Source organism: Strix uralensis, chromosome 7 (genome assembly GCF_047716275.1).
Source record: "Strix uralensis isolate ZFMK-TIS-50842 chromosome 7, bStrUra1, whole genome shotgun sequence".
Classification (NCBI taxonomy): domain Eukaryota; kingdom Metazoa; phylum Chordata; class Aves; order Strigiformes; family Strigidae; genus Strix; species Strix uralensis.
The window spans coordinates 36,347,781-36,375,669 of record NC_133978.1 but is presented as its reverse complement, the minus strand read 5'-3'; the positions used below and the strand labels follow the sequence as shown (position 1 = coordinate 36,375,669).

The 27,889-nt window shown below is 42.6% G+C and overlaps 1 protein-coding gene across 2 annotated transcripts; it reads left to right on the top strand.

Moving 5' to 3' along the window:
* Positions 1 to 51: 51 nt before the first annotated feature.
* Positions 52 to 21,917, top strand: RGS10 (regulator of G protein signaling 10). 2 transcript variants are annotated; one of them, XM_074875406.1, is made up of 5 exons: positions 52 to 177; positions 6,514 to 6,632; positions 8,108 to 8,194; positions 14,891 to 15,034; positions 18,604 to 21,917. In XM_074875406.1, the coding sequence occupies exons 1-5, from the start codon at positions 129 to 131 to the stop codon at positions 18,748 to 18,750; spliced, it is 546 nt and encodes a 181-aa protein (XP_074731507.1). In that variant the 5' UTR covers positions 52 to 128; the 3' UTR covers positions 18,751 to 21,917. The 2 variants fall into 2 exon arrangements, with proteins under 2 accessions (XP_074731507.1, XP_074731508.1); XM_074875407.1 differs by lacking the exon at positions 52 to 177 and adding an exon at positions 1,379 to 1,400.
* The last annotated feature ends 5,972 nt before the right edge of the window (positions 21,918 to 27,889 follow it).

Here is a 27,889-nt window from a genome sequence, read left to right as displayed (position 1 = left end):
GCGCGCAGGGCCCGGGGGGAGCGGAGCGGGGCGGGCCGGGGCGGTGCCGCCTCCCCGGAGGGGAGCGGGGAAGGCGCGGCCGCCCCCTCCGGCTCCGGGCAGCGCGGGGCCGCGCGGCCGCCCCCGAGATGTTTAACCGGGCCGTGAGCCGGCTCAGCAGGAAGCGCCCGCCGTCAGGTAAAGGGGGGGAGAGGGTGGTGTGGCGGCGGGGAGGGGTGTGTGTCCCGGCCCCGGCCGGGGAAGGGCCGCGCTTCTCCTTCCACCCGGCGGCGGCGGGGGGGTGAGCGGGTGGCGGGCTCCCGCCCTTTCGGCGGCGCGGCGCCCGCGGGGCTTCCTCAGGGGCGGGCGGGCCGGGGCAGAGCGGCTGAGGGGAGCCCAGAAGCCCCCGGCCCACACAGCGCTTGTTGCTCCGGGCCGTTACACCTGGGCCGCGCCGGCTCCTCCGCCCGGCGCCCTGGCACCCGCGCCCGGCTGGGCTTTAAGCGGGCTCCGACTCCTCTGCGGGGCGGTTCACCTCGCATCGTGTGCGGCGCGGGGTGGCTCTGCCCAGGCCTGTGCCAGCGGCGGGGGGCCCGGGGGTGACACCCCCCCCCCCCCCCCCCCCCCTCCTCGGGGCAGCGGGGCTGTGTCAGAGGCGGCGAGGTGCAGTAACCCGCGCTGCTCGGGGAGGCGGCGCGGCTCTTCCCGCCTCGGCAGCTGCACGGAAGAGGGAACTGGATTCTGCTGGGGTTTTGTGCCTCATCAGCCAAATTTTGACTGCGAACCGCTGCCTGTCGCTGGTACCGGTAGGGAGGAGATAGCCCAGAACATCGGGGCGCAAGGGTTTGCCTTTGGAGGGAGCGTCTTAAGCCGGAGGGGAAGTTACCAAGGCTTAATAAATGTAGGACTTCACAGTTCCCGCTGCCGTTGTAACGCGTTTGTGCTGTTACGGGGCATCTCATGGCGCGGTGCCTCTGGTGCTGTGAGCCTGTCGGTTCAAAGGGGGTAGTATACATCAGTGCTAAAACAACTGGGGTAAAAGTTACAAACTCAGAACCCCAGAAAATAATACCGCATTTTACAGTGTGCCATAAGAAGTTATAATCTTTCCAAGAAAAGCCAAACGCGGTGTCTGTCTAGAGTTGGGGTTTTTTTTTAAAAGGATCTATGTCTGGTGAACACTTCCAGAGATGCTACAAAAGCGGAACGTCCCTTTAGTTTCCTTCCTTATAGTTAAAAGTGGATTCCAGTAGCCATCTGTTGTTAGAGACAGTCAAAAGAGGATGTTGAGGTTCATGATTTGAACAACCAAAGCATGCAAAGGACAGCCCTTCTGTAGTGAAAAGGTCTAAAATTCAGCTGCTACTAGGAAAAAAACTGTTGTGTGAGGATTCATCCAGTGGCGCTTGGACACATGGAAAGTAAGGGAATTTTCCCTTTCCAGCACACTACTTACGAAGTTTCCCACTGTTTCATAACCTTGGATTTATTCATTCCAGACTGGTGATTGTTACTGGATAGGCATTTTGGTGAACGTAGGAGAAGAAGGTATTCGGAGTACTTGTAAAGTAATAATAAAGGTTTGTGGCTCGCAGCTTTATGGTCCAGGTGAAAAAGGGGAAAATGCAGGTGGTGTGATCAGAAGTTCCTCAAGAAGAAATTGAGAAGGCTTTTCTTAACGTTGTGTATTAACGTTTAAATATAGAATAAGGAATATGCGATTTACGTGGTGCTTTTGTCACATCTACTCTTTACGTGCTGGTTGTCTTTTGTTGAGGAGTTTGCAAAGGGCGTGTGCAGGAAGGAGGCAGTTCGGATAGGTGTTTAGGTAAGGGACACCTTCAGCGGGATTCTGTGAAGGGTGTGACTCTGCTGTCTGAGTCCGGCCTGCGTGGCACCAGATATCAACAGTTCGAGAATGACAGCAGCTTTGGGAAGCCGTTGTAGTGCGTAGCCCTTCTGGAAGGCAGATGGATTAGCATGTCTAACTCAATTAGCTGTGTCTGAATCTCTAAAAGTTTGATGGGTTTCCACATATTTTTGTGCTTGTAGAAAACAAGGGCCAGAACTATGAGTTTTGACCTGCAGAGTTGTGTATTTTGATGTTATTGACACTTTCTGTGGCTTCAGTCCAAGTTCCTGCTTGGAGAATGCAAATGTTTGCCTTTTTTGATACTACACTTCAACTGATAATTACAGTGTTATTAGTGCTGCACTTACCGTTATATTTATCACTTACAAAGAGCCTTTATCTGCAGTCTGATGTGGCAGGGCTCTCGTGTGATGGGGGAAGGCAGCTTCTATAAGATTCTTCTCTAAAATAATGCTCCAGCTAACATCACTGCCTGTTTGTTGGCTTAGTATAGGGTTCCTCTCTAAAGTAACGGTGCTTTTAAAATAAGCACTTACTCATTTACTGCGTTTGTAGGAGCAGCTGGCCACTGCACATCGTGCAAGCAGTTGTGTTATGGTCATCCACTCAGTGGAAAGTTTGCTTCAGCAGAGACTACAACTGTGCTCTGCCGGGCAGGCTTTGTTGGCTTGCTCTGCCTCTTGGTTTCTAACCCGTATGAAAGATAGCAAGCGCTCTCTTCTGACAGTAAGAAATGTAGTTAGCATATTTGTCATCTGTAGTACGTTCTGTGTGTAACTCTTTTACAGAAATATTGGTGGAAGAACTGCCATTTTGTAATACCCTTTTTGGTGCACAAAATTATCTCCTGGTTTTCAGTAACAGCAAATGTCTGCCTTCCTCATTTAAATGATCATACTCATGCATACATTTTGGTTGTTAAACATTGGTATCGAGCTTGTTATTTCCCAGTGTATGTTACAGAGCTTTGTCGCTGGATGATCTGAGCAGGAGAAAGTTACCTTTATAAATCGCAAACAGTGATAAATAATTTCAGGAGGGTCATTCATATATTTACATTTATTGCAGTATTGCCTTCTGCAATAAATTGTTTCAGACTTTCATCAAATTGTACTTCAGCAGAAGTATCATTTTTAAGGTGATTTACGAACGTGTTATGGGATATGGATTTGGGGATTAGCTTCTTGAGTCATTAGTGGGGAAAACCTCTTTCCTATCTTCTAAGCTCTTAAAAAAATTCTAGAAATCACACATTAAATCTGCTAAATGAAACCAGCATGTGGAGGGGGAAGTTGTGATCCTAATTGGGGGGGTCACTTTTGTATTAGACAAAAATGTTAGTGATGGCATATTTAATGGGGTACAATAAAAATACCCAGCTGTTTTAATATCCTCATAAAATTTCAGGGTGTTTCCTACTGTCATGTATCATGTGCAGCGTCTTTATGTTTGTGCTGAAGAGGAATGTTAATGTTTTATGGCGGTGGCAAAGGAACACTGGACGTGGGGATTAATGGTACTCAGCCCGGAGGGAGAGAGCTTGATCAGCGCCGTGCCCAGCACACAGACCTGAGCCCTATAGAGCCGCTGGCACGTTCCCTGCCGTGGCTTTGGCCCCTGCCAGCTGTGTTGCCCCCAGCACAGCTGGCAGGGTGGTACCAGCCAGGGTCCCAGCAGGCTGTTTGGATGCAGTTACTGTGTTGGTGGGGACTGCTCAGGACAAGAGCTGTGCTGCACTACCCAATGGCAGGATCCAAGAGTGCTCTCTGGCCTCCTGCGTTTATTATGTAGAGCGATCCGAGGGTCTGCCTCCATCGTGACACTACGACGGGTGTCCCCTGCCTCAGGGTGGGCTGATGCAGGGAGCTGTAGCCCGGGCTGAGCTGGGATTGCGGCGGCTGGCATTGCTGCCCAGCACCTGTGACATCCCATAGTCTCTGCTCTCATCCCATAGCCTCTCCCAGCTTGAATAAGTGAGGCAAGGGGTAAATGAAAGGGTTTCACTGTACGAGCAATGGCTAGGCAAACCTTATCTCAGCACCACAGTGCTTTTAGGGTTGTGGGGAGCTGGTTAAGTGAGGAAACAGAGTCCTGTACAAGGCTCAGTAGAGCGGGCATTAGGAAGAAGTCATGTAGGTCCTCCCTTCACAACCAAATTTTTCTCTGTTAAGGCTGGAGGAGGAGAAGGCAGGGAGTGGGGTCATAAGAGAGCACAGGGTTTGGAGGGTGACAAGGAGGAACATGGGGAATGTTTGGGCTGTGCTGGGTAGGCTGGAAGTGAGAGGAAGCTGGGGAGAATGGTGGTCAGGGAGGATAGAGAATGGCCAGCAGCAAAATGAGAGACCAGTGAAAACAGCTGAGGGGAAGCAGATCGATGTATCCTGGCTGCATGGAAGCACTTGTTCTGGCCTTTGTCTGCTCACCAGAAACTTTTTCTGGGTTCTTGTGGCACTGGGTCTGTCCTGTAGTGCATTGGCTCATTGAAATACATGCTTTTCAAAGTAATCATTATATGTCCACTTAAAATTTGGCTGGAAAAGAAACATTAGAAATAAAATCTCACTCCCACATGTTCTGTGCTAAATCATATATTAAATAAGGGAATGACCTGGTTCTTCAAGCCATTAGTAGCTATATACATGGAGCTGCCATTCTGCTTGCAGGTGAGAGTGATCATAATGAGAGATTCAAGCTCCTCAGAGAAAATTGTGTTCTGCTCCAATGTACTTGGCTATTCCCTCTTAAATCTCACAGATTTTACTGAGATTAGATACCCAGATACTTTGAGTCAGGTTCCTAAAATAAATTTTGCAAGTGATAATCAAGAACCACATCCTTTTGCATGAGGGGAGGGGAAACTGAGGCACAGTTAGCTCATGTATGTGTTAGTGTATGAAGTCTGCAGTAGTAATTTGGAGACAGTCCTCAGGTTCTGACCTTTAACCAGCAGACTGTGTGTTTCTTATACAGAGCTGTAAGTATACTTGCTGCTTTGGAGACCAGTCTGTCAGAGTCCTTACCCAAACTGGTTGTGATCTTGGATCCGGGAAGGTTTTGTGCAGGAATAGAGTCGTGCATTCATTGTGTAAGAAATTTCAGGTTGGTGCTGTAACTGCATCAGAGAGTGAGAGCGGGATACTAAAGAGAGACAGGATTTACACGTGGAAGATGTAGCCTGCAGTGACCGTTTGCTCAATCATTTTAGATGCATCCCTTTATTTTACGTCTGTATTTATTTGGGGCATGAGTGTAAATCGCTCAGTATTAGGCAATGGGTATGGAATCCATGGCTCCAGAAAGTTTACCTCTTTTCCAGCTTTGTAATTTCTTCTGTATAAAAACCCCACTACTATCAAGGGAGGAGATGTTCATTCATTTAAAACAGTGGTCCATCTCACTGTTAGAAAAACAAAGGGACTCCACAGGTCCCTACCAACCAAAACTCCGTAGGCTTTGCTGTCATGCCAATATTTTGTAGGGCTTTAACCTTAGCATTTATCATTTCATCTGCCAGCTGAAAAGGGCATCTGATAGTATAGCTCTGCATAGATAGTTTTTTGAGATATTTGCTGGGGTTTAGTTTCATGGTGGAGGAAGGGTTTTTTGACAGAGCTTAAGCAGACATTACTAAGATCCATATGTCCGGTAAGCTGGTAGGGAGAAATGAGGGAGTTATAAAAATAAATAGAAGCTGTATTGATTACAGTAACAGATTTTTGCACCTTTCCAGTGTGTAGTGACCTGAAGTGGAGCTCTTAGCCTGACTTCTCATGGCCTGCACTCCTGCTGTCTTCTCTGGGCATTTCATGTGTGAAAGGAAAGGAGGCCAAGGGCTTTATGTCTGATTTAGAGTTTTTCAGATCAGCAGTAAAATTTCTGGAGGCTTCCCAAGTCATAGGTTTTCTGATGGGTAGCCAGCAAACAATTTTTTTGGCATCACCAGCCTTGGGTGTAACGTACTTGTCCCTGGGATAGAAAAATTCAAAAATGTATACTATCTCTCCTATCTGTGAGAAGACTGGCTGCCAGATAAGATGTGGGCACAGTCCAGTACGCCTTATAAAAGCAGAGTTTCAGTGGACTTGAAAACAAGCAAGCAAACAGAAAAACCACCCAAATACCACTTGCCCGATAGCAGGTCGACTCGCCTGGAATGAGGCTCTTCTGCCAGCTGTCTTTCCTCCCACTGGACTAGGTTAACATATTGGACTTGTTCTCCTGCTAAACAAAGCATTATTTTTCTTTCTCCCTTTGCCTTTTCCCAACCTCCAGTGATGATTCTTTTCTTAAAAATAAATTTCATGTGACCAGGATTTTCTTTATAGAAGCCAATGTCATTGACAGTGCCAGAACAAAAGGCAAATGATCCTTTTACTAAACAGGCTGTGGTCATTGTGTTCCACATGCAAAAGGTGCTTGAACTCCTATAAAACAGTGACAGTGCCTACTTACATGCTCATGAATTATATAACTGCAAAGCATTCTTGCCTCCTTGCAGGCAAAGCAGAATTCAAATATGTGTGTGTGTTTATTTTCAGTTTTATGGTGTTTCCTTTAAAGAGAGCAGCTGCAATCCAAGGGTGCAAAGAGCAATGGGGAAGAATTGTTTGTGACATTCATCGTTTCTAATGAAGATGGTGATTTTTTCAATTTTCTTCCAGAGATAAATGACAGCGAGGGTCACCCAAGCAGCAGCCACCAAACCTTGAAAGGAACCTCAAAATGGGCTACATCACTGGAGAACCTCCTTGAAGATCCAGAAGGAGTGAAACGATTTAGGGTTGCTATATTAACTATGGATATTTATATAGACCGAAATTAGGATTTAAAGCTGAATGAGGCTCAGCATAAGTGGTGCAGCTGTGCCAGTGCTGTAAGCGCATAGGCACGCATCCTCCTAGATATGAACCCTGAGCAGAAGTGGCAGGGTTGGAGCTGTGGCATTTGCTGAGCTTCTGAGGTAGTGCCGTTTGCCCACTGCCACCACAGCTTGCTCTTGTAAGGCACATGGACGACTTCTGGTTGCATCTTTCTAATCAGATCTATTAGCTGTTGCAAGGATTAACAAGTTACTGTTGGATAAACTACAGTCCTTGGGCACTGATCTCTCTTGCCAAGCATTATTTATCACTGAGGACCAATCCTGCGCTCTTTTATTCTCATACGTTGTCCTTACTTAAGCAATGAGTTACCACTACCACCTCCTGAGCCTGATAACTCTGCGTGGCTCCTATTCTGTGTTGCAGCAGCTGTACTGAAAGAATTCCCTTTAAGTTTACTACAAAGTGTGGGCTTGTGCAGTTCAAAGTGCAGACTTGAAGCTTAATTAGGTGGGGGTGGCGAGTTGGTTTTTCAAGGCCTTCTTGCCATATTAGCTATAGGAATAGGAACTACCTACTTGAGTATGGTTTTGCCATACCAAGCACTGATAAAATGAACTGGGATACAATGGTTTCCTGCCAGACTGGTTTGAAAAGTGATGTAAACTAGAATTACAAAACACTGTGATTTAGAATTCTTTAAAAAAAGAAGTAATCTTGGTGCTATTTAATTCTTGGCATTACTTAATCTCTATTTTCTAACACTTGAAAGAGAAAACTGATGATCTCAGAGCTATAAATATTTCAGTCATTATGTTTTGTAAAGAAATTTAATGTACATTATTTCCCATTTTAAAACATGCCTTGCTTTTGAAGGAATGTGCTTTGTTTAAACACTGTCTAGAGAATGCAAATACATCTTCTGCTTGAGTTTACTTAAGTGGATTTATTGCCACTGATGATCATGTTTAGAAACACTTTTATTTGTAGAGATTTTACTCATTAAAAAATCAGGAAGATACTAGATGAGAATCTCAAGTGATCTGTGACTCTCATTAAAATAGTTCGTTATACTCACCTGCTAACAAATTCATATATTTTTGGATTTCCCTTTGAGTAATGACTGCAAAATTCCTCGAGTTGTTTAAGGGAGACTGAAGAAACTCTTCTTGTTAGTTACTGATACGCTCTGAGATTAGATGTAGCTCATCATTCTCCTGGAATGTGCTTTCAAAGTGCTGAATATGATTGTTCATTTGTGGCTTGGTGGTGTGCAGATGCGCTAATGCAGTGGTTCTGTTACACTGTATTATGTAAACTCATAGCGTGGTAAAGCTAGCCGTAGGCGGCTTCTAGGTTTAATAGCCATAGTAGGAAAAGGGAAGAACAATTTAGAAACTGGATCCTAATGTTTGTTTGTTTTTCTTTTCCCTAGGAATTTTTAAAGAAAGAATTTAGTGAAGAAAACGTTTTGTTCTGGCTAGCATGTGAAGAATTTAAGAAAACACAGGGAAAAAAACAGGTATGTTTCCTAAATAAATTTTACTTGTCAACATAGTTTCTGTTGCAGAGCTGGAGCTATAACGTTTCTGTTGCATAACATGCTTCATGTGAGTGCAAATAAATACATTTGAAGGAATTGCACTGAAATCGCAGTGGTGGAATTGTTTGGAAACAAAGCTGGTTCTATTTCAAATCAAAACAAAATGCTGAAATTGTCACGTTTCCCATGTTTTGAAAACTCTAAACTTTTTGTTGTTGCCTGGGAGTAGCAAAAGGTTTAATTCAGTGATGTTGCATCATCTTGCTCGAAAACATAAAGACATTTCATTCAGGACTTTTTTTAAAGCGTAGCAGCTATTACATGAAAATATAAACCATTATAGTATTTCAGTGGAACATAAAAATAACAAATGGCACAAACAAAATGTTTTACAATACCAGAATGAAAAGTTTTGCCTTATCAAATTACATGTTACAAAACAGAAGAAATTGAGGGTCTGTTTAGACTTTTTTGTTTAAATATTTATGCAAATTGATATGTACCTTCAGAGCATTTTGATTTTCATGAGAGCTATATTTTTCTAGTAGAAAATATTCTTGGAAATTTTTTAACCAACTATCTCCAGTAAGTTTTTTCCACTGCTTGCATCTTGGTCTATGTTTAGATCCCCCAGAAACACAGGATTCACTTTCACATTTAGGCTTTAAAGCCTATAGAGGCAGGCCTAAAATATGTGCCATGTTTTGTTTGCTTGTTTGTGAAAGATTTTGTGATTATTTTTTTTTTCTTTTTGAGGAATTCCAAATTCATTTGATCTTTGAGACAAGAATTCTGTGAGCATGAAATGAAGTAGCTTCAAAAGTCCAACTGAGCGTTACTGTCCTTGAAAATCAGACTCCTAAATCCCATAAGCCCTTTGTTTGAAATCCCGCCTTTACACTTTTCACACATGTTCAGCTCTTGTTGCCAAAGGGAGCATTTTAGAAAGCAACGGGTGTAAATGTGCAGTCTCTTTTGCACTCTCTGCCCAAAGTAAGTAGAGTACCATGAGGAGTGAGGCTGGGAAAATGCCCCTTAAACCTGCTTCAAATGAGACTATGCTTTGAGTAACGTCAGAGATGTCAGGGAACAGGAATCAGGTGGGGGAACTGGGCTACTAGCGAAGTTATAAAGTGCAGGCATAAGAGAGCCGCATCTGGACTGCAGGATTCCTCTCTTAAGGTCAGTCAAATATTGTCAGCTGAAACTATTTGCCAGCAGATTTTCCACAAAAAAAAAAGCTCCCTGGATTTTCAACAAAATGTATTTTTGAGAGGGGAGTCTACTTTCTGTAAATATTCTCTATTTTGCACTGAAAAAGCATTCCCCTCAGAACAGTTTTCTTGTTTCAATTGTGAATATATTTTGGTATTGATAAACCCATCAAACAGAATAACTTTTGCAAGAAGAAGTTCAATTTAACTGCACACTTTGTAATATTTAGCACTATTTCAGCTTTTGTGTATTTAACTGCTTCCCTCCCTCATTAAGGTCCACACATGCAGATAGTCTTCAGAAAAGAACAATTAATCAGGCTATTTGTCTGTAAGGTGTAAGGCCTAAAGAGAAGTAAAGTAAATGAGATGGGATAAAAGAGGAAACTGTGCTAGATGCCACTACGATGGCAGCAGTATCGGTAGCTAGAGTGAGGCTGGGATTCATCCTCTCCGCTTGCCTGTAAGGAAATATTTCAGCTGCAGCCTGTCTGGGTTGCACTGGAAGCCACCCCCCGCCCAGGCAAGTCCCGCTGACCTGGCTCTGCTTCGGCACAGCCTGCAGATCTCATTATTGTCAGTTTGTGACAAAGCATTTCCTCTCTTCTCCCCAGATGTGCATACAGCATCTTGGCTGGTATGTTCAATGTGCTGGGCTGGGGATCTAGGTATTCTCTATCTCTCTCCCCGCTCCATTAAAGTAATTTGCTTTCTGAGCTAGTGAAGCAGAAACCAGCGTCACAGTCCACAGCCAAATGGGAGGAAGCCTTTGCTTTGTACCAGAGCAGATGTTTTTTCTTTGTATGCCGTGCAGTGTCCTTGCCAAGAGGTATGTATCTTTTCTTGATACCCCTTGGACAGGTATCAAACTGCATTTTAAAATGGAAATGAAAGCGGAAAATCCCTCTGTAAGGTCCCACATTTTGCAATGGGACAATAATTGTATCTTCCCTTGCTAAATAATTTCCATCTTTTTAGCTATTTTAGGATTGCACATGCTAGTACAGGAAATGGTAAACTGATGTATAGAGATAGTATCTTAGTGAATTCTTGAATGAATTGCCAAATGAATGGACAGAGACTTAACTAGGTTCCATTTAGCTTAATTATTTAGTACTAATCATTACACAGTATGGTCAATCTGGAGTCTAGTACTGCCAAAGCTATTACAGCCAGCTAGAATAAGTGTGCTTTAGAAGGACACAGATGTACAGTAAATTTTTATAGCTACTGCTTATGGATGGCTTTGTTTAGATAATTTACAAAGCTAGAAAAAGCACTAAAAATAGAAATCTTTCCCGTGTTTATGATAGCATGAAGCATGAATTTGTCTTCTGAAAGTGTGTCTTGCAGGAATCACTATATATCTATTTAATGTGAACAAAGCATTCTAAAAACAACTTTTTACTTATTTTATAGCCTGCTTCTCATTAAAACCGGTTTACCACAGAAACTAGCTCATAGACACTTAGACTTTTGGTCAGATGAACCTGACTTCAATTTAACCCAGATTGAATGGAATTTTTTTTCCCTATTTTTAAAGTATAAGAAACTTTTTTGTTACTTGACATGAGAGTGTTAGTGTGGGATTTTTCTTGGTCAGTTTAAACTTGCACGAAGGTCACCACCTGGCCAGTGGATTAAGTATCCGTTGTGCCTAATGTTACTGTCATCCCTTCAGCGTCAGCCTGGAGCAGTGTTTGGTTTTGTATAGGCTGGTTAGGGTGGTTGGCTCAGTAAATGCGCTGTCCTCCCCTCATGTCCCTTCTGGTCTTCAAGGTACGTGCAGACTCACCCTTCTCCTTTCTGTTGGTTGCAAACTGTCTGACTGTGTTAGTGCCATTCTAAGCAAATACCCTGGGCCTTTCCTCAAAGCTTGTTAAATTTGGTTCAGTCTTTAACCACAGTCACATGGGCTCTGCCTAGAAGCTGACTTATATCACGCCAACACAGGCAGATCTTGCAAGATGCTGTGCAGATACATCTTCTCTGTCCCCTTCCTCTTCAATGTGAGCCACTGCACAGCCAGGATTGCCAGATCACAGGGGCCAGAGGGAGCACTGGCTGTTGGCTCTAAACTACTGGCGGGAGCACTTAGCCAGGAGAAGGCAGAAATGGAGTTCAGATAAGATTGCTCCACGAGTTTGTGTTTATTTTCCTGTTTGGGTGAGCCAGTAGGAAATGCATGCATGTGTCAGGGAGCAGGGGAGATTTTCAGCATCTGCAGAGCTAGACAGCAAGCAGACCACGTTACTGGTCTAGGCAGGTTTTAGATGGACTGGATTCAGCCTATCTTCTTGCAGCATGGAAGCACAAACTCCTCCCCTCAGCTCAAGACACATCTCTGTAGTTCTAAAATTATATTCTTTTTTTATCATTTCTTTAAAATTGAAGTTAAATTAGAAATGTAATTTTTAGTGAAGATTGAGGGAGGAATTAGGTCAGGACCACTTGTAGCAGCGAGCTTTGCTGCCACTCATAAGGTCCTCATCTTAGGACACATTTAATTATTGAAGTGGGAGTGGTGGGGATAAGTGAATAACATTTAACTTTAAATATTTTGTTGGAGTTAGTCATATGCTGTTGTGTTTGTGACTGTTAATGAAATAAACAACATGTCCATTGTGCTACTTCCCAAGGTTTAAATGTTTCTTCTCTTGCAGCTGAGCTTTAAAAATAAATTACAGATTGTAATAAATGCTTCAAACAACAGGGAATCTTTTCAGCTATTGCTAAAACCCACCAAAGTACCTGTGTCAAGAAGTTTTGTAGAAAACAATTTCAGAACAAGGTACACGTATTCAAGAGTTTCTTCTGCCACTTCCCAGGTGGAATGTGGCAATGGTTAAGCAGGACTGGGTAATGCTGCACAGCTGCTAGCTGCTGGAGCCTGTTCTGATGAGCATCTGGGACTTCCATTCACCTCATTTGGGAACCACACATGCTTGAGAGCTGAATTTGACCTTAGGAAAGGAAGTGGGAAAGAATATTGTATCCACTTGAATAGTGAGGGGGATTTCTGTAGACAGAACTTTGTACTCCAAATGGGAATTTGGCACGGATGCTGGGACGAGCACACAGATGTAAGTGAAAAGTGCCAGAAATCCTTTAACAACCACCTGTGAACAAGATCCCAGTTTAAGTGTTGTTTAAATTCCGGAGTAGAGTCCCCTGTGCTGAAGCATCAGTTTCAGGGTGACGCAGAACAAAGAATGCCACCCACTGAATGGGGAACATCGCTGTCTCCTCTGCCTGGACCTGGCTCTCCCTGAATGTCTTTTGGGGGATGTATAAATATACTGGCAGCTTTAACTGTACTTTCTTTTTAAAACAAAAAGAAATTGTAGTTAAAGTGATGCTCTACTACTGAGGCATAGGTGTAGCGTAACAGTTGTTCCATGTGCAGCAGAACCTGTAATGTTTAGCTGTGCATTTCCATATTTCCCCATTACTATAAAATCAGGTCCCTGCGTCTCTCCAACGACCCCCTCTCCCTACCACAGTGCTTTCACTTCCTTTCTTTGTCATTGTTCCCCACAAAATCCAGAGATCCTCCCCATTTCACCAGCCTCCCACACAATCCTCTTGTTCCCCACCGTGTTCTTTAAACTTCCTCACAGTACTTCTTGTTCTGTGTTTCCCCTCAAGCCTTGCTCTACTCTTTCTCTGCAGTGCCCAGCTTGCTCCTGTGTTCCTTGGGCAAGCAGCACTTCATGTTGTGGCTGATGTGGAGCTATGTGTGCATTGATTAGCCAGCTGCTAAGTACATGCTGGCAGGTCGAGTAGAGTAGATAACTTCTGAACATATACTGCAGCTTTTCCCTCAGTGCACGTGCTGCTTTTTCTCTCCCTTTCTCTCACCGACTCTTTTCCATTGAATCCGTAGGACGGTAATTATTTCTCAGTCCTTTGCCCCTCTCAAATATGGTTGAAATTGGACAGCAGGTTCAAGTTATTGAGGTAGGACTGACAGATGGTACAATCACTTATGCTTGCTCATGTGAAAATAGCTAAAGATACCTTTACTGCCTCTGCATTAGGGTATTAACTTTACCAGTTAAAGCTGTCACACCTCTAATCGATTGGATTAATTGCTCATTTAGAACAGACATGGCTGACTAAGTCCTTCCTGATCTGTGAAACTGAAACGATCAGAAATTGTTATAAAACACTTCTTTCTGACCTCGTGTACCTAACACATGATGCTTTACCCACCAGATGAATACTCTGTATTGAAAAGGAATACTCCTGGAAAATGTGTGTCCCCTTCAGCAGTGAGAGAGTTAACTCTTTAGGCTTTGTGAATTGTCAAACACATGTAGCTTTTCTTCTAATTATCCCCAAATGTTAATTCTCAGCTGTAAAACATGAAAGAAATTCTGTGAAACCTTCAATGGGCAAGACTAAATGCTTCCTTCTTCAAGCCCACTTCCCATCAAAGATGCAGCCCTCTGGTGTGGGTCTGGAGATGCTCATTAGATGTGCAATGGGGAACACTGGAATGGTACAGTGCCTGCTGCTGCTGCACAGGCCTTGTTTTCAGCGTGCAGGATTCAGATTGCAGCAGGGAGGCTTGCCTCCTGCCTGGCTTGGCTCTCTTCTCCCCCACTGGCTTTCTCTTCTCCGTCCTTCTGGTCAAGGGGGAGCTTGCACTGAGTTTCAGAGGATTGTGACCACTCGTTTACTGCTTTGAAGCTTAAAGATGCTAGGTTGGGGCAAAATGTTACCACTTACTGATTTATCAAGAGAACACTGAAACAGGGTTGCTGAAATCAGGGTGAACGCTAACAAACAGCTTTTTACAAGTCACACCTACCTACCCTTATTTATCAGCTTTCAGAGGCTCTTGAGAGTCTTATCTTTACCATTAGCCAAGTTGGTGGGTTTTTTTAATCGTGTAGTCAGTGTTGCACGTGAGCTGCCCTGAGCTAAAAACATAGTTATGACAAAGCATGTAGTATGACAAAGTTACATAGCAGTAGCATGGATTATACACTAACTTTACTTAGTTTTGCCTTGCGGTAAGTTTCCACAGTGTTTCTTTCCTCTGGGTTCCTTGCACATAGTGATTATCTGTTAGTAAAAATAGTCTTCTAAATAGTGAACACAAGGCCTAGCTGATGATCCTGAGTGGTTTTATGCTGGATACTTGGATTCAAACATCACAACCTGCTGTTCAACCGAAGTGCCCGATACTATGGTAGCTGTCACTAATGTCAGTGCAGGAGTTGGCCTGCAGAGATGTTTTTCCTCCAGTACAAATGAATAGACACAAATAAACTAATCTGTGTATATTTGTTTTGTTACTTGGTTGTTTTTTTTTTTAATTCAGACTATGGTTTGGTTTAGGATGTGAACCTCAAGAAATAAGTGACCTAGAACAGTCTCCAACAAAACATTAACAAATAGAGAGAATATTCCCACAGCAAAAAAATCTTTAAATAAATATGTCCTTTTGCAGATGCAAGAAAAAGCTAAAGAAATTTACATGACTTTCCTGTCCAGTAAAGCTTCCTCCCAAGTCAATGTTGAAGGGCAGTCCCGTTTGAATGAGACCATTTTGGAGACACCTCACCCTCTCATGTTTCAGAAGCTCCAGGACCAGGTAAAGTTATTTTTTTCAAGAACACAGTTTCTTTAGTTTTTGTCTGCTTGTAATAGACTCTGCTTTCTAAGCACGAGCTAGTGTAGGAAAGTTGGGAGAAAGTTGCCTGCTGCTACTTGTGGCGTGGATTGAATAGTCAGGCACAGGGCTGGGTGCTTCCATATTGGGGATATTGATGCAGCCGCTCTGACGGTGGATGTACCAGGATCTACCTGGGGCCAATTAGTTAGCAGACCTAGCGCAACCGTGCTAATTCCAGTTCAGGACTTCCTTGGATGAAGCCTTCTCCTAGGTTCCTCTGCTGGTAGCTTGAGAATCATCCAGCTGACTAACTTTGTGCCTACATTTTCCTGTGTGTGCACTTGCGCTGAGTCATTGCTGATGTTTATTTCCGTAGTTGCCACTGGTTTCCTTGAGAGCTCAAGATTCTTCACTTTGCTTTGTTTTGGTATTTATATTGATGTGAATATAATGCAATTTCCTGAAAAGCCTCCTCTTCTGTAACACACAAAACTTAAAAGAGGAGTTGGCATCTGCTTTGCCTTTTGCTATAGAACTTGGGAGGTCTGGCAGAAATTAGATGACATTTTGCAGGCATGTCTTTTGGTGGTAAATTTTCTTGATATTTAGCTTATTTTAAAGCATAAGTTATGACGTGAGTCATTCTTATCTGCAGCTTTCCAGCACTTGTAGTCTGTACTATTTTTAATTACTGTACCATCCTCAGGACTACCTGTGTATTCCATTTGGCTCTTTTGTGGAGAAAGGCACGCTGATTTAAATAGTGTTTTCAACCATTTCATATCAGATATTGAGTATGTTAGTTAGGCACTGGCTGGGTCAGTCGAAGTGGTCTGAGGAGCAAAGGCTCTGCTGTCCTTCAAGCAGGTTCCAAGTCAGTAGCAGTGGAAATGTCTGAAACGCAATTTCCATGTGAAGAAGCAAAGTTTTTCATGGAAGAACAACTGACTTGAAGGAAGGGAAAGAAAATGTTCTGGTAAATCTAAGCACTGCAGTTCAGGATGGGTGATTATGAGAGTGAAGCTGGAGAAACTACTGGAGTTGAAGTGTTCTGCAGTTTTACAAGAGAGCATGCACATGAACAGCCAGGGATTAGTAATACCTGAACTGGAAACATGCTAGTGGTAGAGGAATCCCACTAAAGTGGGAAGAAAGTCTGTGAACTTTTAAAACCAAATGCAGAGCATTTATGGGTTGTTGCAGGTTTCCACTGCTTGAAGCTTCTGTTTATTGCTGTTAGATAATAGTTCAGGAAGAGTTATGGTCTTCTCTACTTTTCAATCCTTATAAAGTTATGAAGAGTGGTATAATTTGTTCTCTAAAGAACAGTGTTAACTACTGCTGGCACTGTGTTTCTGAAGTATAAAAAGGCACAGCTTGAAAGCCACATTCTGGTCTACAACATTACTGGTAACTAGCACTTCAGTTCTCCAGAGACCTACTGATTTAAATGGGGCTGCTTGTGGGGTGTGGTTTTGTGCTCATGGGATGGCCTTAAACAAATAGCTTGGAGGCGGTTGTTCTGCTGAATGAAGTGGTGTTAATGTGGTTCATAGAAATCTGTAGATTTCAATATACTTATAGGGTAAATGTTCCAACTCCACGAAGGGAATGAGAGGAGGGGAGGGGAAAAGAGAATTCTGCTTTTGCACATGATTATAAAATCTGTCTTTTCTGTGTATTTGGCTGACCAGACTCCAGAAGATTTTGATCTCACAGTGCTCTTCCTCTCTGGGAGATACTTTAAATGATACCAGGAACAAGAGTGGTCTGAGTTCTTAACACTGACTTAGGATGTTTTTACAGGCGATGTCTTCCTTACAATTTTTTTTTCCTTTGAGCTAGTTGGATAAATTTAATTATGTTGTAGTTACCTAATGCCAGAAGGTGTAATTTGACTTTGCTTAACTGCATTGATTTGGGTCTACATTGAGAGGGTGTTTTGGGATTTTTAGTTTTCCAATATGTAGCTTATAAAGCAAGATTTTCACTGGTTTAAACATGAATGTAAATATTTAAATATGTAAACAAACAGTGGTTAGTTAAATGCTTCATGTAATTTACTTACAAGGGGGATATTTCAGCAAATGCACAGACAACAACAGTCAAGTTTTGTGTGTTTGCCTTTATCGGTCTGGGTTCCTTGAGGATGTGAAATGAAAAAGCAGCTTGAGACTGTTATTTTTTTGCTTCCTAACAAACAGTTTTATTACCCGGTTGTACTATCAGTTAGAACTCAGGCCCGTAAAGATAAAGCTCCAGTTATCCACACATGGATTATCCACACATGCAGGTCAGAATCCAGAAATTCATCTTGGAAATTTAGTTACTCTGAGTACCATAAAATGTAATCAGTCATGAAGCATGACTCAGAGAGGCTCCGCCAGTGAAATAGTAGGCAGAGGGTGATGTAGGCTTTGGTTTTGCCTCAATTATAGTTTTGAGGTTTACTTTTTTCCTTCCCCTCTGTTTTAAAACCAAGAAAAATATAGTCCTGACCTTGACACCTGAACAGTTTCCAGACTCCTCTCCCAAGCCCTTTTGTTTTCAGAAAGCTCCAAATGGTTTCTAGCCTTTTTGTCTGAAATGGGAATAAATAGAAGAGAAAGTAGTTATGTTGAGGGATGAGCCTAAAGTCAAGCCCTGGGAGAGAAAATCTGTACTCGGTGCTGCCTTCCTGCTTCCATGCTGGCTGTGTACTGGCTGTGAGAAGAAGGGCAGGTCTTGGGCTAGTGAAAAGCCTAATGGCACAAATTTAATCCATCTCCAATTTTAAACCACATGTTAACTGGCAAATTACATCTGCACCAGATCAGCTATTTGTGGCAGGTACCTGTAACATTTCTGACTGGGACCAGTCTCGGCATTCGGTTGTTTTTTCTAAAAAGGATGGGAATCTGTCTAAAAGGATGGGAAGATTGGCAGAAGTTTAAGAAACATTGATTAAACCAGTTGTTTCAATCTAGATTCCATTTGCAGTTTCAATATTTGTGTAAATTATTTAGAGGATTTTCTTAACTGTCCAGTGCTCTGTGTGTATTCTGTAGTGTTCAAGAGTAACTGCAGTCAGGAAGGTGCCTCAAAGGTACCTCTTTCTTCAGCTCTGCTTCGTACCTCTGAGTACCTGCCAGCTGCCCTGCCAGAAGGAGCCCCTCGCTGGGTTTGACTCCCAGTGGCTCTGCGGGCCGGGGGCTGCTGTGGGAAGGGACCAGGTCATGTCCATGCATGCAGTTATCTGATCCTAGTGACCATGGCATGTGACCTCCCACCTTCAGTGTTAGGTTTTCAAAGTTGGCTGTTGTGAAAACCACAATATGATTCTTAAACTGATACGGACATTATTGCAAACAGTGGCTGCAGAACCTGCAATATTGTTTGCTGCGTGCAGCCCCTTTTGAGAGTTTGAAGTATATTTTAATGTCATGCTTTTTAGTAATGTTTAGTACTAGCAGAACAAAAATACATTAGAATTCATATACTGTTCTTCTCATTTAAAAATGTAGTTTTGCTTAGGTCATTGTTTTTGTGTTTTTTCGCTCTCTTACCAGATATTCAATCTCATGAAATACGACAGCTACAGCCGCTTCTTAAAGTCAGACATATTCCTAAACCATAAGAAGTGTGAGGAGCAAGAGGAGAATTCACCAGAGGCTCAGACTGCAGCTAAAAGAGCATCAAGAATTTACAACACATGATACAAGGAATCTCTTCTGGAGAGGCAATACAATAACTAAGTTACACTCAGGAACAGTCTAGGTTTATAGCGGTTGCATTTAGGGCTTGAAAAGCTCAAAAACCCTTTTAGGAGATACTTACCTTCTTAATTGCTTGAACGACTAATTGTTTTTGCATGATAGCTAATAACCAAACGCCCACAGGAAGACTGTTTCCTTGCTAAAAGGCTGAGGTATTCCTCCACAGTGTGAATTGCATTCATATTTCACAAGTTTAAATGCTTTCAATTTTTGTATTTTCTTTTGTGAGGCATCATGATGATGAGAAATGAAAGATAAAGTGGTTGGGTTTTTATTTTTGCCTTGTAATTTTTATTTGTAACCAGATTTTACATCCTGAATTGCTGAGAGAAGCCATTGAGGAGTACCTTTCATGTTACTTTGTGGATGAGTCATTCATAGCAAAGTTAATCATGAAAGGACAGCATCTTTCAGGGTTAAGCTCAATAGAATCCAATCCTTTCCTATGTAACTTTGTTCTTTCAAGGTGATATCTGTTTTGCTTTGCCTTTATTGTTGAATCAAAACACTTCTCTAGTCATGATTTTCATTTCTGTATTTCTTAAATTTCACCAATTTTTTTGCAGTAGACAATCACCTTCTTCAGAAGATGGCATAACCTGTAGTCCCTTCATAACAAAAGCTGTAAGATAGAGTCTCTGAAGAACTTCTAACAGCCATTAGGAAACCTGACAGTTAATATCCCACTCTGGGCACACTGATTTCAGCAAAGCTTGACCAAGGCACATCCTGCACGTCAGCGTAACATCAGTGTCAGATGCCGGTATTGGGAAGCATCTGGTCTCCTGAGCAATACTGCTCTGTGCAGCAAGAATACTTGCAAAGTTGGCAAAGAACCAACCAACCAAGTCTGGCTTTGTTTTGCTAAAATCTTTCTACTAAAATCACCCTGCCTAATTTTGTTTGCACCAGAGAAATATTTCAGGGTTCCTTAATTGTAACTTTTGATAGCTGCAATGGAAGAGGGGGTTGATTTTGTGGTTTAGCCATTCTCACATCAAGCTTGAAAGGAAGGGGAATTTGTTTCTGCGCGGAGCAATCAAAGATGAAATGTCAGGGTGGTAAAGGAAGACACTCCCAATGAGCCTTCCGTATCATCCTGGGACTGTGTCAGAGCTGCAAAGCACATTTTGGCATACAATTTTTCATGTGTTCACATATTTTTGAATTAATTCACTGCAGTGTTACTAAACTGCAGGTTAAGTTGGGAAGGCATATTAGCTACGTGCTCTATTTACAAGCTTCGCAGTGTGTAGTCTAGTGGTTTCACATTCTCTGTTTGCTCTTTCATTTTTTGCACTGCTTTTCTTGAACTCTTATGTGCTGGCTAATCAAAATGCACAGTTAGCTTTCGATCGTTTTATAGTTCTTCTTTGTCAGAAAGGCCAGATATGTTTTATACATGACTGTCGCTATCAACGTTTTAAAACTAAGTCTAGATTGTAATCTTTGAGGATGCAAACTCACTTGGTAGACTTGATAATTTCTTTTAACTCTGAGCCACTCTTGCAGGTAATGTGTAAAGAAAATTGTTTCCATGGGCTCTTCCCTAGTTAGATGTAAGAGCAGGAACGGAAGTTCTGTTTCTACCCCCAGAGCTAAATGGCTTTTAGAAAATCCAAGAAGAGGTCAGTGCCTCCATATGCTTGTTTTAAAATGTAATTCTTATACACTGAGTTAATTTTCCTCCTATGCTCTCAAAAGATGTAATGGTGAAGTCATAATCTTGCTTCAGGCACTTTCAGTGCTATTTGACCTCATGCTTAAGTTGTATTTCAGTGTTTTGCTGAATAGGAACGAAGTACACACGTGCACGAATCCTTTTGTTGCAATGGGGCCTAGGAAATGGGACCATCCAGTTCTGGACTTGCCAACTACTTGTAATCTCAGGATTACCTCTTTTGAAAATAGACTGTAATAACGAACTCTTAACGCCTGCCACAGCAGAGGATGGAACTTCTGATACCATTGAAGTCCTTGGGAGTGGGCAGCTTAAACACGCTTAGGAGTTGGGATTTGTCTCTTCCCAGTAATGGCAGCAGAAGTCTTAGCGATATAGGAAAATGCAGGATGGGGACCTTCATGGAAAAAATGCAGAATGAGCTCTTACCACATTCATCACATGGGTGCACAGTAGATTCATTTTTAATCATATTGATTTTAAAAATGCATGACTAAGGGAGAAGAGTCTTTGACTATCATGTTTTAAAATAATAATAATAAAAAATAAAACCAGAAGCTATATGAACAATGGTAGGGCATTAAAGAGAGAAAATACTTGTTTGTAGCTGCTTATGAACAACATTTTCCTTGGCAATATGCTCCCTGTTCAGGTACTGTCTTATTTGCTTGTTAAGAGCAAATGCCCTATAGGAGTAGACACAAAGGTGCTTTACACTACTACCAACCAGAAGTTACTCAAATGGAAATTTTTTTTTAGCAGCATCTCAGTGCCTGTACCTGTAATGTTTATTTCGATGCCTATGATATTTCTAAGGTAACATACCTAAATCCACAAAATTCTTAATCTTTTAATTGCTCTTTTGCCTCAGCAGTAAAAAGTTCACTGCCTATTGGCTGTCTTTTTTGTGGTGGTTGGTTTTTTAGATGAAAACCAACAACTAGACTTGCAAGGTGCAGAAATCAAAGGTTTTTTCCTATCCATTAGATTATCTGTATTTTCCAGTAAAAGAGCAAAGTAAAACCATGCAAGCAGATGTCTGTAATTGCGGCATGTATATATGTGGAGAAGGTTATTTTGCTTCTGTTGATATTACCACTTGATCAGACTTATTTTGTGAAATATATGACATTTTCTCTATGTGGCATAGAACAAATCACTCAGAAAAACAACTGAGTTTCCCTGTAAGTAAATCCTGCATTCCAGGAACAACTGCAAACATTGCATCGAACCTCAGACTGTAAGTGGGTACTCAGAGTTGCTTTACGTAGAGATTAAAGATAGGATCTACTCCTTTTCATAGAACTTACACTGAAGGTATGAGCACTAAAAACAAGAGAAGTTTCATGCCTGACTGCATGCCTTTAACTCTACCCTATTGTGTGTTTCTCAGCTAAAAATTAAAATATTCTACAAATGCACCAAATCTGTGTGCTGACAGTTGTTTTATGTTTTGAGTACAGTTTGGGCCAAGATCACTTCATATCCCATAGTTATCCCGTTTTCTGCTTTCAGTCCCTGTTAACACAGTTGTTACGTTCTGTCATAGTATGTTTTTTTTCTTGGAAGAGAGGAAGATTGGATGACACAGTGGATTTCACTTCTGAGCGAGCCGCGCTCTGAACAAATTGCAGAAAGTCACTTGAACAGCAGAAGATGCTTCTTGTACCTTCTTCATCACCTCCCATTTCTTTGTTCCCGTTGTATTTCTTCCAGCATGCTTGCTTCAAGTTGCTGACCCATTGATGTGGATAAAGGAGGGTCTGAAAAACCCTAGGGAGGGAGAGAACAACGTTTGAATATTCAGGTTTGGATAACAGTTTGGAACGTACTTGTATTTTCTTGTATAACATGGGTGGATAGCATTTGCATCTGGGTTGAAAACCACTCAGGTCTGTGATGCAGAGAGGTCCCAAATCGTTCTGTGACTGTGGTTCAAAGCTGAAAAGGGACATATGCCCCCTTTTATACATTTTTTGTTTATAACTTTTTTCATCTTAAAACACAGCAGCAAGCCTTAGTCTCCCAGTTTTGCCAGATGTCTGCCCCTGACACACCAGGATGATTGTTGACGTGGCCGTGTTCATTCCCTGTCCCAAGTCCCTCTTGTTTCAAATCCTCCACAACTAACAGCCAAGGGCTTCGAGGGCTCTTTTGGCATAGCCATAGTTAGAGCAAGCTGCGGGGCATCCTCCACCCAGAGGATCTGCATAACTTTGCTGTGTTGCCATACAAGCGCTCAGCAGCCACTGTGTGACTTCTGATCCCTCCAGTTTAGGAACTTTACCATAATTAAGTGAAAGATGCTTTTCATCACTGCTGTTGTGTCTTGGCTGATCAGTGTGGCAAATCCATTTCAGTCAGGAATTAAAAAGCAGCGGGGACAAGGGGCTTGGGATGGTGGGGGAAGAAACGGAGAAAAGCATTTTAGAGAATGTGGTTGCTCTCGGGATAAATGAAATGCTAGCCGAATTTAACAGCACCCTCTCCTGGTTCTTGGCAGAATAACATTGATCTTGGACTAAGGCGGCAAATACGGGAAGGTCACAGCTTCTTGTTTCTTCAAACGTGATGGACTTGGTGAACTTTCCATAGGCAGTAACTGCAGTTAAGTTAAAATACTATGCTAAAATACTAAAATGGCTGGTTTTCATTAAAAGCAGTTGGTGTTGCTTTGATCAAAACTTGAGGGGATCACTGTGTATAAGAAAACTGATTAAAATGGCTTTGAAAGCTGGCATTATAGAGCAGATAATGCTCTCCACCTCCTGGGCATACTTCATGTTACAAAACTTCAGAAAAGGGCCAGCAGTTGTCCCTTCCCCCACTACTGTTCCTGCCTTGGGCTGTGCTCGTTTGAATCGCTCAAAGAAGGGACATTTCCTGAAAGCAGCAGTGACCAGCATGCTGAGTATGGTAGCCCAGGCCCGGGGCACAGATGCTGTTACACCCTTGTTTCTACCAAACTGTTCTATTGCTTTAGCTTTTCCAGAGGTAACGTACCTGAAGTCAAAAAGATTGCCTGTCTGTATCCCTGTGTTAATCTTTGGCCTTGTAAAGCTTGTTTCACTTTACACACAAAGGTGTAAACCAGAAGAAAAGGTTCTGCATGGGTAGGGGCAGGGGAGGGGGAGCGTCACCCACTGTTCTGTGTCTCGGCCAAACACTGAAGTTGCCACCAGTGGGATGTCCTGACCCTGCGGCAAGAACACACAGGGACTTTTGATTTTCTTTGCAATATAAATTTCCAGCAGTGTCTGACTGTTTGTTTCCTTACTGGACCATGCAGCAACCCCTCAGTGCGTGGTCTGTTCTGCGTGGCCAGGTCCCTCAGCCCCGGGGAAATCATGGGGGTCAGCGGGGCTTCAACAGAGTGACATACCAGTGTGCAGTTGAGCGGGCAGGACCAGAGCTGAACTTGTATCAGCGTTAACAAATGTGGTTTCCATTTTCATCAGGCCTATCTCAGCTGCCCGTGGGATATGACTGCTTGCGAGCATTTGATTAGATAGATTTCAAGTGGTTTTCCATGTCATTTACAAGACAAGGTGGGAACTTGAAATGTTTGAACAAGTTATGCTAACAATTGCAGCACTAAAGCTCTCCCAGTGTTACAAAAAATATACCAATGTGGTGATAAGTTAAAACCTTTCAGGTTCTTTTTCAAGATACAGTCCAGAGGAACAGCCTACTAAATTTTTCTCAGTTCCTGTTTTGCCTTTACTCCATGGTTTGAATACTAGGTTTAGACATTCTTTCACATCCATAGTACACATAACATAAAAATGTCCTTTTTGCATACTTAAAATGCTGCAGAAATGCTGACAGCAAAGAGTATCGAGGACAAGCTTGATGGCCCTCTTTTAGTCTGCAGATACCAAGTGGTATGAAACCCCCAAAATTGAAGGACAAAAGGCAACACTGCTAGGGATATCGCTGAGACAGAGTACCTCGGTACATAACCAAATCACAGGGGCAGAGTTTTGGTGTTTCCTGCAGGAGCAAGTCGCTCCATAAATGACTGGGAAATCCATTTCTATTGCTTTTCTTGCACTGTTCTGTTAGGCATTAAAAACCAGGATTCTCAACATCCCAACCAAGCTACTTGGCAAATCCAAGACCTCCTGGATTAAAATTACAAGCTACATGTAATGAAGATAATTGAGCTCACAGAACACCTCCGATCGCTGCTCACTCCACATCTTTGACACCATTTCTTGTTAAGGAAGTATGAAATTACCAGGGATTTTTTGGAGCAGAGCTTTGATCCTGAAGCCAGAAGAGTACGAGCTGTGTGTTTCATCCTTTCATCCCTTTTCCCCACCCACTTCCTTTTCTACTGCAGAGAAATAACTGAACTCTTTGTGATCTCTGCTTTCGGAAGGTTTCATCTCCCAAACTGCTTAATAGATTATCAGCAGCGTCCCAGCTAACAGATGGCTGGAAGTGACAGCAGTGCTGCAAAGAATTAAGTAAATTATTTCCATCTCAGGATTGGTCTCGTTCACTACGTTATGTAGCTTTTAAGCATTTTCCGTCCACTCGGATGAATATTTGTGTATCATTTACGGAACATGAACAAAATCTCTCTGAACCAAAATTTCCAACCTCAAGGCGACTTGTTATTTTTGGAGTCATCATTAGGCCTTGGGCAAAGACTTAAGGGAAATCTTATCCTCTGTAGTTGGGCCAATAACACTGTAAACTTAAAGACGAACTGTCTTTTTCTGAGCTCAAGATTAGGCAATGAACCAACCTCTCACTAAGCCACTAGCAGCAGTCAGAAAAACTACTGAGTGTGGCAATTTTTTTGTAATTGTTTATGTTTGTTATTTTGACTCCTTGCTCTGGTTTGCTAAAAAATCCTTTTCATGTGCAAGTGTGGAATGTTCTTCTGTGAGAGGAGAGCTGCCAAAACCTGAATCGGTCTTTTTTTTTCTTCTTTTTTCATTTTTCCCCCCACTTCAGAAGAGAGGCTACAAGCTAGAAAAATAGAACTTGGAAGTGATGAGTTTTTTCAGGGCTCAGCATTTCAAAGAGGGATGCCCAAGGATGCAACTGACCCCCAGCAGGGTGGGGTGGGAGTGGATGGAAAGGGAAAGCTGCACAGCTGAGCACTGCCCAGAGTAGCTTGTGTTCAAGGTTACGCTGTTTAGGTTCAGCTGTCCTTGTGTACATAACTGGTGTCCCACCAGAGCTCTCAAACTGGATAGGAAAAGGGGGGTGGGGAAATCAGTCTATATACCAAAAGGTCTTCATGGTGTGCTAAATAAAATTGAGATTAGCCAAAGCAGTGACTGAAGTGATATAAATGAAGAAAAAGGGCATTAGTCTGCATTCAGCCTAGTTTCAGTTTTGGTCCTGTGTGAAATGGCTGGTGGGATGAAGACTCTTAGAGCAGGGTAGCTGTAGCTATATTGGGAAAGTCATTATTCACCTCACTGTCATTTCTTAATTTATCTATCAATGAGTTCACTTGGGAACTAAGGTCTCCAAAAGCATGATGTCCTGCCAACTTTAATTTCACTTACGTGGCAGTAATCTCATATTAAGCAGCATTTTGCTTCAAGGCACATCTTGCTTCACCAGGTTGGGAGATTAATGAGCATCTGGACTACAGCAGAATGAAGCCCCCGCTTCCAAGAGGATGTGCAGTCCTCACACCCACCCTCTCTTCACTGTTTGTGGTCTTTGCCCTGCTCCTTCACCCCTTCAATTTTGCGTAGGCAAAACCTACACCAGGATTATTACTTCTTTTCCCCCTTCATTTTCGTTAAAGCTTATAAATAAAGCTTATAAAGCTTTAAAGCTTATGAATACAGTGGATAGGGGTGGTTGTACCTCTGGAGGGCTGATGGATCACAAGCCTTCATAAAAACCCTATAAAAATCACCAATTTTCATAACAGGAAAAAAGACGGTGATGGGAAAAAGTACTTGTTACTGAGCTTCTCAAAAAAAGGAAAATCATGGCTCACAGTAATGTGAGCATCACTGTTTTCCATTGAAAAGTATGTTAACTTGTTAGAAACATGTAACCTGTTCCATAACATGTTCCATGATTACTTTTTTCCCTAACACTTATATGTATTACACAGTTCTGGTGCATTCATGCACCTCTGTGCGATAGCCAGCAGTGGGGATTTTGCTAGCCATCCCCAGGCTCACAGAACAGGCACGTGGCAACGTGGCACATGGCATGTGGGAGAAAGTCACAATACCCTTTACGAGGTTATGACAATTTTTTCTGTTTTGCAATACATAGAAGCCATCTAGAAAACTTGTTTTTACAAATTAGGCCTTCTTCAGAGATCAATAAGAAGTTAAAGCACAGGTAAAACAGGTGGGTCACATCACACCCTCAGATTTAACAGGATGCCCCCACATGCTATACTTGCTTGTCCGGCTCCCTTAGCTACTCAAATACGTTTGGTTCTAACTGGGCAGCGCTGAACCTCAGTCATCCCTGAGAAAAATCCCTGTGAAAGAGGGAGGGTACCCGGCAGAGCCACTGTCTGAGCCTGCTCCTCTCAAACAGAGGCACTGTTAAACGGGACTCTGGTCGACCTCCAGCTTCCCATCACAGCACAAGAGGCACACTGTCTTACGCAGTGGAAGATACTGGTCAGAGCTTCAGCAATGTGGGAGGCTTCGCAGAAAGCGTGTGAATCATTGCTTGTGCTGGTGAGCTCCTCGGGAATTGCGGCCATGAGGATGGGGCAGGCACTTGGGGCTGGTAAAGTGACTGTTGCCTTGAGAAAAGAGTTGCTTTAAAAACAAAGAGAAGATTTTGCCTGTGTGTATTTTTTTTTGGTTTTATTTTTTGCCAGCATGACTAGAAACTAGCGTTTCAGTCTATTTCTGCTGTAGCTGTACTGATATAGATGGACCTACGACAAAAGTACATTTGGCTTTATGGTGCAGGGAAACATTCATGGAGCCTGGACACGCCACAGGTTGGCACTGCCACGGCTAAATTTGCTAGGTATGCTTTCCAAATGCACGTTCCACCAAGGCTGCAGTCCCATTTATTTCTACAGATAACAGCACTAATTTAAAAGTGATTTAATCAGGTGGCAGCTTTTGCATCTGCTGCAGGTTTCATTAAATTAACACCATTAATAGATTTGCATTTTGGGGACCTGTCTTAGATGCCTGTTTGAGTTGACAGAAGCCAGAGGTACAATCTCCACCATCACATTAGTGCTGGGAGTTTCAGAGGCTTAAACAGAACCTAAAATTGCAGCTGGAGCGGGGGGGGGTGGATTTTGCTAAATGCCCTCCTTGCTCTGCTGCAGGACGGAAGGTTGAGTCTGCTGTGTGGCCATAGTTTTTATTTAACAGGTTGGAAAACTCGGTCGTAAGAGAACGCCAGGATCACGGCAGGAGGGTGACACTG

Coding starts and splice junctions, on each gene's coding strand:
- RGS10 (XM_074875406.1), top strand. CDS start 129: ATGTTTAACCGGGCCGTGAGCCGGCTCAGCAGGAAGCGCCCGCCGTCA. Junction 6,633..8,107: donor AAGGAGTGAAACGATTTAGG/GTTGCTATATTA, acceptor TCTTTTCCCTAG/GAATTTTTAAAGAAAGAATT. Junction 15,035..18,603: donor TTCAGAAGCTCCAGGACCAG/GTAAAGTTATTT, acceptor CTCTCTTACCAG/ATATTCAATCTCATGAAATA.